Genomic DNA, 14,823 nt, shown 5'->3' with positions numbered 1-14,823 from the left:
AGAAAGATGTTTCTCTTGATAATCTATTGGCAGTTTTCTGTGATCCTACTAGAGAAATTAATCACACTTTTTACTTTGATGCAATATGAAACTTATTGAGATAACATGACCTACATGTTTATCTTCGGACACTTAGAACTCGAATGATGAATTTTATTAGTGAAATGGTTGTGTTGCTGGCCACTCATGTATGCACTAGTTTTTGTGAATTAGAGAATTGAGATTTGAATTTGGATTTGGATTTGGATTTGGATTTGGATTTGAATTTGTGTGGTTATATATGCTTGATGCATTGTGAGATGATTGTGTTGCTGGCCTGTAGTGACCCTACCCAGATCACCTACTAACTAGATTTTTAAGCATGCAATAATAATAATCAAAAAAATTAATCAGAGTTACTAACAACTAAGCGGAAAACAATCGGAATAAAAGTATATACCAAGTAGCAGCTTAATCTAGAAACCACCGACGACCCCTGTTACCAAGCCTGATCACCGACTAATCAGTGGTCTCGCTCTTGGTCGACTTGTAAACCTGCCCTGTCGAATTAGGTGTCCAAAAAATACAACAACATGAACATGAAAAACTACACGGAAAATGTAAAATACGAGTATACAAACTTACTATGATGCATGTAAATGACTTGGTACTGGGTAACATTTTTGCTCAGTCAGGAAGCCAATCAGTATGTAATATTATGTAGTAACCCAGATTCCATTTTAAGATAATAATATGCTAAACGTTATTAAGGATTAGTAATTAACCAATTCAAGGACTTAATCGGGCTTCAGAATCAAGAATTGGGCTTCCAAAGTTGGGCCAGATCGGACGGTCCAAACTGACTTCGGACGATCCGATTGTGCTTTGTTGACTTCGGAGTTAAAGGCAGGATTGGAAAATCTGATCCAAGATTGGACGGTCCGAACTCCTTCATGCCAGCCATGCACGATGACTCAGCCGTGGGTTTTAACAAGTGTCGTATATAGAGCACTTCGGACGGTCCGAACTTGCGACCGGATGCTCCGAACCCGACGTGTCACACATGCAAGCTAGGAGCTGGATCGGACGATCCGAACCTGAGTTCAGAGGATCCGAACCTTGGCCTATTAATAGGGGTCTCCGGAGTTCATTTTTGAAATACGAATTCCGAGTTTCCTTCTTCAGTTATATAGTGTGAGATATACACTTGAGGGCTCTATCGGTTATTATAGAAGTTTTGGAATAACAAAGGTGTTGTTATAGTCATCCGAGACTAGCGACTACAAAGGGCTTACGACGGACGAAGGTATGGTCCGGGAATCTATTTAAGTTTTGGGAGTATTTATTAGCTTAGTTAAGGCTTATAGAACTTGTGTAGTGATACAGTGAACTTTTGAATATAGGTTTGGAACCTAGGATCCTACTAGACTTGAACTAGCCTAGAGGTACGTAGACATTGATTGAGATTTTCAGCGAGTATACATGTTTATATGTTGCATTTATTTGGCATTATTATGTGGCATGATGTATGTTTTACTGCTTTTCATATTCATATGTCATGTGCAAATACACGTTGAGCATGTACCTTGTTATACCCTAATTACAGAGCCGCTCAGCTCTATACTTTATAGTTTGTCACTGAGAGTACCGCGACGGCAGGGACATGTATGCCTGACTACTTTGGTGTTCTAGACGAGTGTGGTTGTACCCAGAGGTTGATCCGTGAGGTTACAACACTCATGTGGCGTCTGTACTGAGCATGACTTATCAGATGACCCATTACCAGTCATCACGATTGCATGCATCATATATTTATGTTTACTCTTGTTTATGTAATGGACGTTAGTCGCTCACGTTGTAGTTGTTATCTTGAATACCCTATTTTATGGGGCAGTTCGCAGGATGGATGGGGCTGTGAGTTTGAGGTAGGACTAGGGAGCAGTAGCCTTGAAGAGTCAATTGTACAGCATGATTCGATGTAGCTGTATTATATGTTAGACAATTTTATTTTAAGTCTTTTTGATTTGGTTGTATCGCTACTATGTTTAAACCTTGAACTACTGTACTAAGCTTTGATATGTAAATTATGGATTATATTTCCGTACGTTTTAACTCCGTTAAGTGTTTATCTTTTGATTAAGATTAATGCATGCCATAGTTACCAGTTAGTAGGTGATTCAATGCAGGATCAATACATTTTTAGTATCAGAGCATGCATAGATTTTGATATTAGTATTTGGGATTTAGCCTAGTCTTGAATAATATTTTGTGCATTTGGGATTTTAATGTGCAAATCTTTTTCAGATATGGCTGAAAGAGTTGATGAAAGCATGACACTGTTGGTCAGGCAGGAGGCCATCGTCATCATCGCCAACACCATGAGGGTGTACGTCACTATTCTATCAATAAAATTCTGCAGATAACACCGAAACCCTTATTGGGAGGAAAGAATCCTGAGGAGGCAAGAAACTGGATTTCCAGAATCAAAAATGCTTTTCGTGCTTTCGAGTGTATTGAAGAGCAGAAGATGGAGGTTATAGAATTTGTACTTGATGGATGTGCACGGTTATGGTGGGACGCCAAGGCTGCTCAATCGCGTACTGAGAGAGGACGAGTGAATTGGGAGGATTTTTGTCAGCAATTTCAGAAACTTTATTTTCCTCCAGCTCTCCGTCAAACACGATCTATGGAGTTGCTTACGCTGAGGCAGGGAACCATGACTATTGATGTGTATCAGTAGCGATTCATTGATCTGCTACCTTACAGTCCCCACATCAATGAGAGTGATGCGTCTAAGTATAATATTTTGCAAGGCTTGAATCAGGATATCTATTCACAGGTTGTTGTTTGTGATGATCCGACATCATAAGAGACTCTTATTAATCGGTGACGTCAAGTGGAGAACATAAACAGGCGGGCACAGTTGATAATGTCAGGATAGCCTTGTGAATCTCTTGGGTCTTGGGCTCAATCTGTTGTGCAATCTGGTTCTACGTCTTCTTCTACTACTACTTCTTTTGGATCTTGTGGTTCACGAGGTATGTTACGGTTCGGAAAGAAAAAAAATAAGGAGGAGTATTGTACTTAATGTGGTGGGAAGCATCCTACAGCTACTTGTCTAAGAGCATCTGGTGCTTGTTTTATCTATGGCAAACAGGGGCATTTGTGGAGAGATTGTCCTACGCGCACGAGAGCTTCTAGTGGATTGGGATCAGAGATGGGATCTCAGGCTTCTACTTATCCACGTCAGCAGCTAACACCACCTAGTTCTTCCAGTGTTCTCCCACGCACACAGGGGCAGGTATTTGCTCTTTCTCAGGAGCAGGCTACAGAGAGAAGCGATTGCATGTTGGCAGGTACCTTTCTATTATGTGGTATTCCTGCACTTGTTTTAATTTATACTGGAGCATCGCATTCCTTTATTTCTAGACGTTTTGTTAAGATACATATATTTCCTTATGCATCATTAAACTTGGATTTAGTTGTATCTACTCCTCTGGAGCAGGAGGTAGTAACTAAGCGTCTAGTGATGGGTTGTCTTTTGGAGTTTGAGGGTCATGTATTGTCTGTTAATCTGATGATTCTAGCAATGACAGATTTTGACAGTATTTTGGGAATAGATATGCTGAATTTGTACACGCTACTGTGGATTGTTATTAGCGTTTGGTACAATTTTATCCGGATGGGGGTGATAGTTGGTACTTTTATGGTGAGAGAGCATGACCTCCGATGCTACTTGTATTGGCTCTAAAGGCATGTCATGTCTTAGAGTCAGGTGGGTAGGGCTACATCATATATTCAGTTGATATGTCTACGAGTAGTCTGGGTATTGATCAGTTACCGATCGTCAGCAAGTTTCCTGATGTATTCCCTGACGAGATTCCTGGTTTTTCTCCGGTTCGAGAGGTTGAATTTGGTATTGATTTAGTACCAAGAACAACACCTATATCCCACCGCATTAGGGCCATATCAAATCAAATCATCGAAAATTTCTTAACCATTTCTAAATCGAATCTTAACAGTGCAATACCAAATAACTCTAACATGCTTCAAATATTATAACGAATAGCCAACAAATAACATATCAAAGTGAAACGAATATATGTATCATGCCGATCAAATTTTCAAAAGCATATGTAATTTATTTTAAAAATCTTAACTCAATCAATAATTAATATAAGTGCAGAAACTTATATCACACAAAAGAAGTATAAAAGCCCACTTACTTGTTTTTCTTGAATCAAATGTGAATGAAACTTGCTGGAATGATCGAACATAAAGACTTTAAATTCTCGATCTTGTGTAGAATACGATTCTCAAAATTTGTAGTATCTACTCGGCCTTGGTCAAAGGATCTTCGATAGATTCTTGGACATAAATTCAGCTTCTGATGTGCTTCGAAACTGATTGGAAAAGGGCAAGAAATCTGATGGGCATCTTGCTCGAGAATAGAATAGCAAAAATGATTTTTCGGATTTGCATATGCTTGAAAATGAGTCACATTGCAGAAGCATTTGCGACATGTTGAACCGTTGGATCGTGATGAAATTTAAACAAAAGTGTATATAGAGATGAAACAAGTTAAGAACAGAGGAGATTGAAATTGGATTTCATCTTTATTGGTTTATGTATGCAAAACATAAGGTGTCTTATTCTCGGATCAATTATGTGTAGTATTCTTGAGAATGACTTTTAAACAAATTGAACCATTGGATTGGGTTGAAATTTGGACATAATATGTAAAACATATGCGAATACATTGTAAACGGTGGAGATTGGATTATAATGTATGTATTGGTGAAACAAAGGTTCTGAACATGACCTTCCAACTGCTATAGAAATGCTCAAAATATAAAAGCTCATGTTCGAATTTGGGGAGGTGCTATGCTATGTTTTTTGGTGTGATTTTCACTCATCTTTGGCCACTATTTATAGGCTGTAAATAGCAACTGAAAGACCTCTCATTCATGGCCAATAATTCCCATTAACAGCCATGATTCATCTTTATTTTTTGTTGTTACAACTCCTCCCCACTTAGTTGTTGTTTCTCTTTGAATTTTCGAAATCAATCCCATTTCTTCTTCATATTCCATTGGTTACACTCCTTGACTTGCTGCTGAATATTTGTGTCCTCACATCCCTCCATCCTTATTGTGAGTTGCATCCTCGAAACTTGAGTCGAATTCTCCTTCACGAAGGTGAGGATATTATTTATGCATCTTCTCTTCGAGTTCCCATTTGGCTTCCCTTTTAAAATGATTAGACCACTGCACTTTGACATAAGGGATGGTCCTTCGCCTCAGTACTTGGTCCTTTGTATCCACTATTCGGATTGGAATTTCTTTATTCTTCAAACTTCGTTCAAGTTTTCTTTAATAATGAGTGATCCAGTTTCAAGAATTTGACATAAATCTCTATAAGATAGTATGTTTGTCATGATTCCTCGTAATCACACCATATTGTATATTTATAGGGTAACCAACTTGTCTAGAATAAATTTGTGATGCCCGGGGTTGAGGAGGCGAGGAGTGATCGCCGGTGCCAAGAGGTTGCACGGACAATGAGCGGCTCCTGGTAGGCTTCTAGGCGGAGGGAGACATGAATGAACCGATCCTGCCGGAATGAGAGGGATTCTGAGATTGTGTAGGTATGGGACTGAATATTTGAGGAGAGTTTAAAAGATTTCATATGTATTACTCATATCAAGAAGGTGCATTTTTTTTTCGGGAGCTCATCACATAAGAACTCTAAAGTTAAGCGTGCTTTACTTGAGAAAATTATAGGATGGGTGACCCCCTGGGAAATTTCTCAGGGTGCGTGTGAGTGTGGACATAAGCACGCTGGAAAGATCCGTCTTGATACAGTGGGTCGTTACAAAATTCATGCGATGATGCACGAATTTTATGAGTCTATCAACGATCACCCATGATTTAGTCTTTACTTTGGCAAAAGTACTACAAGTTCACGGAAATATGTTATTATTTCCATCACATGAGTTCTAGCAACAATATTAGTGAAGTATTTATTCATTATACTTTAATTGCGTTGACATCTAAGGCTCATGATAGTAGTATACTCTCAATGGTCTAAATGTATCCAATATTCCCATTGAATTGTGCTTGATATAAAACGCTAAGTTTCACCATAGAAACCATCTCTTGTTGAAAACTCTTCGAAATTTGTAATATATCAAATCTTCATTTGAAGTTGATGCGGAGTTGGCACTTAACATCTGTTGGATCATAATCACGATCAAGCTTTTTGTTTAATTGAACTTACATTCGTACTTATAGATACTTCTTATATTGGAAGACTATCTATGGTCTTAACTTAAACTAAATTAGACTATGATTTATCTGATAATTTAACCATATGGGTTGAAAAAATAAATCAGCTACGTCAAATGGTGTGACCAGGAAACATAATTAATTTGTAAGAAGATAAATCTAGTTGAATAGCGATATAAAGAATTAATCTACAAAACTTTGTAACTCAAACCAATTTCCAGGATAACCCAATTAAACTAATAAAATCAGGAGGCGGAATACATTTGAAAAAATAGTGGGTTATCTAGACTATGAGCCGAAATATATATTAGCAAATAAGTGAGGTTGACAATCATATAAAGTTTATCATATGACTGGATAACATGGTGGGGTAAAATAAAAAAGGATATATTCTTTTTAAAAAAATGCAAGACGGAAAGTAGCAAATTTTGATTTGAATATCAGAAGAAAAACTGAAATGATTTATGTAGACTGAAAACAGAAAAATAAAAATGACGATAGTGACAAACAAAATTATTGGATCAAGATGAATGATGGCTTTGAAAATAGAAGTGTACTCAAAATATATAATCGGAGGCGAAAGAAAACAAAAAGAAGAATTTATACAAAATATGGTATATAAAGATACAATGTCTAAACTTTTGGGCAAGATGAAAAGAGAAATAAATTTAATAGGTTAGTTGAGAGGGAAAAAAAAATACTTTACAAAGATGAATATATTTTTTTAGAGACTAATAATTATTTTGTATCTGATCTTATTTAAACCCAAAAATAATTTTGACACAATTAATCTCCATAAAAAGTTTCCTTATTGGCATATCTCAACTAGTTGAACTCAATTTACTTAATTACCTTACTTGGTTCTATCAAGTTCCCAAAAAAATAACCATCATCTCGTCATGTTTCTTTTAGCCGGACTCTCTTTATTCTGTCTCTGAGGATTACCTATCCAAATTCCTATTAAATGAATCACTAATAATTAAATTCTTCTCTAAATATATCCTGAACCATATTTTTAAATAGTTGGATTCAAACCTAAATTCCATCAACTGAGTTTCTCTTAACTAGAATCATCCTTAATTGATATACCCTTAACTAAACACACAAGATATTGTGTGATAGATCTATGAATTAAAATCCATCCTTTCAGTGATATGCTTAGTCTGTCGCATTTCAAGCGTGTCTACTTCTATTCGTTCTTCTTCATGTGTGTTCTTTGTACTAACTGGTGTTGAGTTGTAGCTAACTTGATTTGAGTACCTGTACGTCCCATAACTCGTTCAAGGAAAAAAGTGAAATTCATTCTAGTATCCGATTAGCCTTAACAAATATTCTATCAGTCAACTATTTGTCTTAACAGATTCTTTCCCTTCTAACTGGTCTATTTTCCCAGGTGGTCTATCTCAACTTGGGCTACTTCACAACTGATTTTTTTCAGGAAGAAGCTCCTCCCATCCGGATTATGGAACCTGGCGGCTCTGATACCACTTAAATGTCATGCCCCAAAACCGAGTCTAGTTGACATCGGCGTTGTTTAACAATTTAACATTGAAAAAATAAGCCTTGTAGTACAAACTTGCCAAAAACCAGTCTATTTCATAAACCATAACTGTTATTAAATAGAAAAACACAAGTGCGACAATGCGGAAGCGAAACTGAAATTTAAAGTAAAAATATTTCTTCAACTTGAGCTGATTTGTCCTTACCAGCCCTATAACATATTTTGTTCCTCGTCTTCTAACTTATCTTCGTTTTTATCTGGTGAGGGAGAGTAAAATGGTGAGTGTTTTGGAAAACACTCAGCAATTGGGGGCCGATCGAGCATGATAAACACCAAAATATATTTACATATACACATGTACATATTATAATCTCGAAAAAAATTAAGAATGCTGAATCTGACACAAATATGAAGAAAACATTGCACTGATAATTATCTCATTTTTAGTGGTTTACTAATCAGTCCCCTATATGTTACTCCTCTAAGGGGCGAGGCCAAATGAATATTTATTATAACCCACCGCATCAGAGTCATATCAAATCAAATCATCGAAAATTTCTTAACCATTTCTAAATAGACTTTTAAAAGTGCAATTCAAATAACTCTAACATGCTTCAAATATTATAACGAATAGCCAACAAATAACATATCAAAGTAAAACGAATATACAAATCATGCCGATCGAATTTTCAAAAGCATATATAATTTATTTCAAAAAGCTTAACTCAATAAATAATAAATATAAGTGTAGAAACTTATATCACACAAAAGAAGTATAAAAACCCACTTACTTGTTTTTCTTGAATCAAATGTGAATGAAACTTGCTGGAATGATCAAACATAAAGACTTTAAAATTCTCGATCTTGTGTAGAATTCGATGCTCAAAAGTTGTAGTATCTACTCGGCCTTGGTCAAAGGATCTTCGATCGATTCTTGGACATAAATTCAACTACTGATGTGCTTTGAAATTGATCGGAAAAGGGCAAGAAATTTGATGGGAATCTTGCTCGAGAATATAATAGCAAAAATGATTTTTCGGATTTGTATATGCTTGAAAATGAGTCACATTGCAAAAACATTTGTGACACGTTGAACCATTGGATCGTGATGAAATTTAGACAATACATTTATATAGAGGTGAAACAAGTTATGAATGGTGAGAATGAATTTGGCTGTCATCTTCATTGGTTTATGGATGAAAAACAAGGTGCCCTCTTCTCAGATCAATTATGTGCAGTATTCTTGAGAATGACTTTTAAACAAATTGAACCGTTGGATTGAGTTGAAATTTGGACAGAATATGTAAAACATATGAGAGTACATTGTAAACGTTGGGATTGGATTATGATGTATGTATTGGCGAAACAAAGGTTCTGAAGATGACCTTCCAACTGCTGCAGAAATGCTCAAAATATAAAAGCTCATGTTCGAATTTGGGGAGGTGTTTTGCTACGTTTTTTGGTGTGATTTTTACTCATCTTTGGCCAATATTTATAGGCTGTAAATAGCAACTGAAAGGCCTCTCATTCATGGCCAATAATTCTCATTAACACCCATGATTCATCTTTATTTTTTGTTGTTACAACTCCTCCCCACTTAGTTGTTGTGTCTCTTTGAATTTTCGAAATCAATCTCATTTATGCTTCATATTCCATCGGTTACACTCCTTGACTTGCTGCTGAATATCTGTTACCTCACAGCTTTTCAAATATTTTTCTGATGACTCAGATTAAAAAAAATGATTTTTATTTGTTTATCAAAACACAAAATTATTACAAATTTTACATAAAAATAAAACAGCACTTGTGTAAGCTAAAAAAACACAATTTTTACATAAGCTCCAAAACAGCTTATAGCTTATAAGCTCAGCCAAACACCATTTTAAAGCTTTTTTTTTTTAAGTTACAACTTTTGGCTTCGTTTGGTACACAATATTATTAATCTTTATATAATTTATCTCATCCAATCTCGCGTTGTTCTCGTCATATTATTTATCGATCTCTTAATTATTAATTTTACATCAATCAAATCATTAATAATTTATCTTACATCAATCAAATTATAAAATTTAAATTACTATATTACCCTTTATAAATAATATTATTTATATTTTATTTAATGTTAAAAGGATAAAATGCTCATTTAACATTTTTATATAAAATTTAATAATTCAAATCAAATAAACTATAATCTATCAATCAAATTCAATACTATATTAACTATCATTTCTTATTTATTTATTTATTTTTACATTATATTACTTGCTATGTATTATTTATCATATCTGTTAACAAATTGTCCTTTGATTATGCTAAAATAAGTGATTTTCTAAAACCAATATTTCTAACTTTTCAAATGTTTTTCTCATGATTTAAATGGAAAAAAAAAAAATCAAACATAAAATTATTATAACTTTTTCGTACAAATAAAACAGCACTCGTGTAAGAGCAAAAAAAAAAAAAAAACTTTTTACATAAAATGCTTCGTCCCTAGCAAAACTACATCATCAAGCAGAATGATCAAGGCACACCAAGTTTGTTGAAAAAATTTTCATCCAAAAACTGAAAGTATGCATTTCTCCAAGATTTCTTATAGAAAAATGTTGTACAGAAGCCTCCGAAGCCCGTCGCAAAACCAAAAGCCATGAACACATAAAACCAGTCAACTTCTCGTTCTGTACCTGCAGCATGATTATGTTCTTCAGTTCCTGGACTCGGTGTTTTACCAACGATGGCACAAGAATTTTCCAGTGGAGGTCCACAGAGCTCATTCCCTGTAAAAGAGGATTCTGTCAAGCTCTGGAGTTGAGGGCCGACCGGAATTCGCCCTGTCAAGTTATTGTAGGACACATTCAAATAACTCAGAAACGTCAGGCTTGAGAAGCTGTTTGGCATTTCACCAGAAATGTGATTTCTTGAGAGGTCAAGAGATTCCAGCACTCTCATGTTACCAATATTTTCCGGGATGGTTCCGCCTAAGGCGTTTCTTGATAGATTTAATGATCTCAATCCAGCAAGGTTGGTGATTTCTGTAGGAATCTCTCCAGAGAGTTTGTTATTGGAAAGATCGATGCTGCTGAATTGTGAAAGAATGGTGTCATATTCAAGTTCTTGCCCTTTTGTTGTCACCGATGCGCTTTCCATAAAAATGCCCAAGAAATATGAGTAGTAAGTAACGTCACCGCTGAAATTCAGCAGCTTGGTTTCTGAACTCATAGCTGTCATGTTATCGACACAATTCGGTATAGAACCAGAAAAGTTGTTGTTTGACATGTCAATAATGTGAAGAAAGTTTAGCTTACAGATTTCTGGAGGAATTTCGCCGGTGAATGAATTTGAGTCCATGATCAGAATCCTCAAGCTGGAAAGACTTGTTCCAATCCAGCCTGGAAAGTTTCCGGAGAAATCGTTCCCTGAAAGATCGATCTTTATCAGCATCGAGCAATTCTGCAGAGCAGAAGGGACCTGCCCTGATAAAAAGTTGCTGAATAGGTTGAATGACAGCAATTTTCCAAGAAGCCCCAAAGACATTGGAATGGTTCCAGATATATGGTTGTTCCCAAGATTTATGACTTGTAAGGATGGCCAATTCATCCAGCAGTTGGGGATTTCTCCGGAAAGTTGATTTCCTCCAAGATGAAGAATAGACAATGAATGAGGATATTCAGCACTCGAATTGCATAAAACATGAGAAATCCCCCCTGAAAACAAGTTGTTTGACAGATCTAGCTCTTTCACACCATATGTTATCGTCGGTAATGGACCGCTAAATTTGTTGGAACTCAAGTAAATCCAACCTGGACTTATTACATCAGGAAGTTGGCCATGTAATTCATTGTGAGAAAGATTTAGATACTCTATGGTAGATAAGTTCCAGAACCATGTGGGAATCTCCCCTGATATTCCAGTACTCGATAAGTCGAGCCCATCAATGTTTCTTTGAGTTTGAAGCCATATTGGGATTTGAGGACCCAGATTCCATGAATTCAGAAAGATGGTAGTTAGCTGGAAAGGTGGAATCCAATCTTGATTCACTTTCATTTTTAATGGATTTCCAGAAGCTGAAATGATTGTGAGATTTGTCAGATTGGAAAAGTGATTTTCAGTTACAATTCCTTCCAGCATGTTATTCTCCATTACAAGCACTTGTAAGCTGAAAAGCCTACCGAAACTCAGAGGCAAATCACCGGTCAATCTGTTGTTGTCTAATCGCAAGGTTGTTAAAGATGACAGGTTTCCTAAATTGGCAGGAATCGAGCCGGTAAACGAGTTGTTACCTAGATCTAATGACTGAAGATTCTTGAATTCTCCAAGTTGTTCAGGTAACAAACCAGAAAGCTGATTCGCTCTCACGGTTAGTAACTCAAGAGAAGCTAGAAAGCATTCAGACATGCTTGCTTCAAAAGCTTGGGAGATGTTTCCTTCGAAATTGTTGTAAGATAGATCAAGATTTTGCAAGTTGCACAACTTTCCAACTTCCATTGGAATCCTCCCTGATAGCATATTCACAGATAAATCGAGGCTTCTCAATGAAGGCAGATTTCCAATTTCATTCGAAATGGTTCCAAAAAGAAAGTTGTTGTTCAAAGATAGAAACTCAAGATTGCTACAACTGAAAAGCCAATCTGGTATGGTGGAATTAAACTTGTTTCGGGAGAGATCAAGAAAACGGAGTTTACTCAAACCATAAGTGGCATTTGGAATTGGTCCTTCAAACATGTTCTGTTGTAGTTGGAGTGATTCTAATCCAGACAGAGAAAAAATCCAATCAGCACCTGAAGACTCAAGATTGTTATCAGAAAGATCTAGCACCACAAGAGACCGAAAATTCGGGCGATCGATGGGAGAAAAATGATGGAGATTACATCCAGAAAGGTGTAACTCGATCAAAGAAGGTAGCATGTTTACTATATGTAACCAATCATGTATTTTGCTCATGTTCACATATGTTAAGTCCAGGTACTCCAAATGAGTGAGATTCGACAACCATTGAAGATCGGCGACGCCTAACGTTTGGCTTAAGCCTAAACTACGCAAGTTCGACAGATTTCCCAGGGATGGAACGGTTCCTTTAAATCCACAAGAAGATATATTAAGATACTCAAGACTTACCAGTGACCCGAAAAAATCTGGAATGCTGATCCCATCAAAATTATTTCGACTTAAATCAAGAAATCTAAGAAATTTCAGGTTAAGCAATGAAGGGTCAATCTTGCCTCCTAATCTTGAGTTCCAATCAGGACTCTGAAGTCTTAGTTCAAGAACATGGCCGGTGGAGTTTTCGCAGACGACGTTTTCCCATTTGCAGCAATCATGTTGTGCATCCCAGGAGGATAGCATGTCTGAGGGATCAGTTAAAGATTTCTTGAACCTCAGAAGAGATTGTTTCTCATTTTCAATGCATAATTCTGTCACATTTCTTTGACAGTAGCTTAATTTGAGGGATGATAAGAAGAATACAGCAAATAAAAGGATTTCAACTGCTTTCTTTGAGTGTCTCATGATGTCTGAATTCTTGAAATGATTCCTCAATGTCTATAAATATTTTTACTTTAATTTTAACATATAAAATTTACCAGTGCAAAGTACATTCAGTGTAGGAGTCAACTTATTGGCATCATTCTTGTCTCATTCATTCCAAAAGCTTTTTTCTGAAAATTTCGATGAGATTGAACCACGAAGGCGACCCCGGCAATATAAAAAGACCTTTTGTTTAGACTTCGACTTTTGCTAAATTTTATTTTATTTTTTGTGTAACACCAATTTGTATTTCCCAATATAGGGCTTATAGTATATAAGAGGGTTATATTATAGTAACTAATTTTGATGTATCAGTAGTGTCTTTGATAAATCAATAATGCATCCTTCTTTAAAAAAAAAACTACTCTTATTTAATTAAAAAAAACATAAAAACCTATTTTAAGAATATATATCTTATCTAAATATATCATATACTGATAAATTATATTTTTATTTTTATCTATATTTGAAATTTTAAATAATAATATTACCATAAAATAAAAACAATTATTAATAAAAATTAATTTTTTAGTTTTAATATAATCTATAATTTATTTTTTAAAAAATAATATTTATGCATGCACCAGTGATTGAGACTCTACTACATACATATACTAGTACTCTTGTGCACGTGTTGCGTCGTGCTTATAAAATCCATGTTATTTTTTAAAAAAAGAAAAAAATTGTAAAATTAAAAAAATACAAAAAATATAGTGTTTCATAAATATATAATAACTATAACGCAATAAATACATTAGTTTTAAAGGTGTATGATATTTTTGTAAATAAATAAAAACATTAAAGAAGTCACAAAATTAATTCATTTTGGTAAATAAGAAAATATTTAATGGCTAAGAAACTATAAGGTCATATAAAATGACTATATTGCCTAATAAATTTGGTTTTTTGAATTACATTAGAATAAAATCGTAATTTTATCTCAACCTTCACAATTAATTAAAAGTTTTTTTTGAAATAACAATTAATTGAAAGTTAGTTAATTAAAAGGTCTATATTAATACTATAATAAGATAGTAAGATAGTAATATAAATAAATATATTATTTGAGACACTTAAAAGTTAAAAGTAAAGAAATAGGGTATCATGATCTGATTCTTCATTTTTTAAGAAATACCTTTCTTCTCAACTTACAAGATATTTTTTATTTTATAAAAAATTTAGACTTAGTAAATTTCAATCTTATATAAAACTATCATATCCTAATATAATATATTCTTTTTTTCTATAATTTTTAATATTTAATTTAAATTAAATAATCATATCACCCGTAACATAAAAAATTACCATAAAAAAAATTTAATTTTAAATTTGAATCATATCACCCGTAACATAAAAAATTACCATAAAAAAAATTTAATTTTAAATTTGAATAACACAATTTTTTTAACATGCATGCAAGGTGGGTAAATGGACAATATTGCTTGCGATAGTCAGTGTATGCATACATATGATATTCTTTGTCTCAATCGATGTACCTACTCCCGGTGGACTTCTTCCGTGTTTTTTTTTTCTCAA

The 14,823-nt window shown here is 34.7% G+C and overlaps 1 protein-coding gene across 1 annotated transcript; it reads right to left on the bottom strand.

Annotated features, from left to right (window-relative positions):
• Window positions 1-10,287: 10,287 nt before the first annotated feature.
• On the bottom strand, window positions 10,288-13,475 carry LOC140874398 (receptor-like protein EIX1). The gene has a single exon (XM_073277687.1). The coding sequence runs from the start codon at window positions 13,267-13,269 to the stop codon at window positions 10,288-10,290; it is 2,982 nt and encodes a 993-aa protein (XP_073133788.1). The 5' UTR covers window positions 13,270-13,475.
• Window positions 13,476-14,823: the final 1,348 nt, after the last annotated feature.

The sequence above is a fragment of the Henckelia pumila genome, chromosome 1, assembly GCF_033568475.1.
Source record: "Henckelia pumila isolate YLH828 chromosome 1, ASM3356847v2, whole genome shotgun sequence".
In the NCBI taxonomy this organism is placed as follows: domain Eukaryota; kingdom Viridiplantae; phylum Streptophyta; class Magnoliopsida; order Lamiales; family Gesneriaceae; genus Henckelia; species Henckelia pumila.
This window is presented reverse-complemented; position numbering and strand designations above follow the sequence as displayed.

Coding starts and splice junctions, on each gene's coding strand:
- LOC140874398 (XM_073277687.1), bottom strand. CDS start 13,269: ATGAGACACTCAAAGAAAGCAGTTGAAATCCTTTTATTTGCTGTATTC.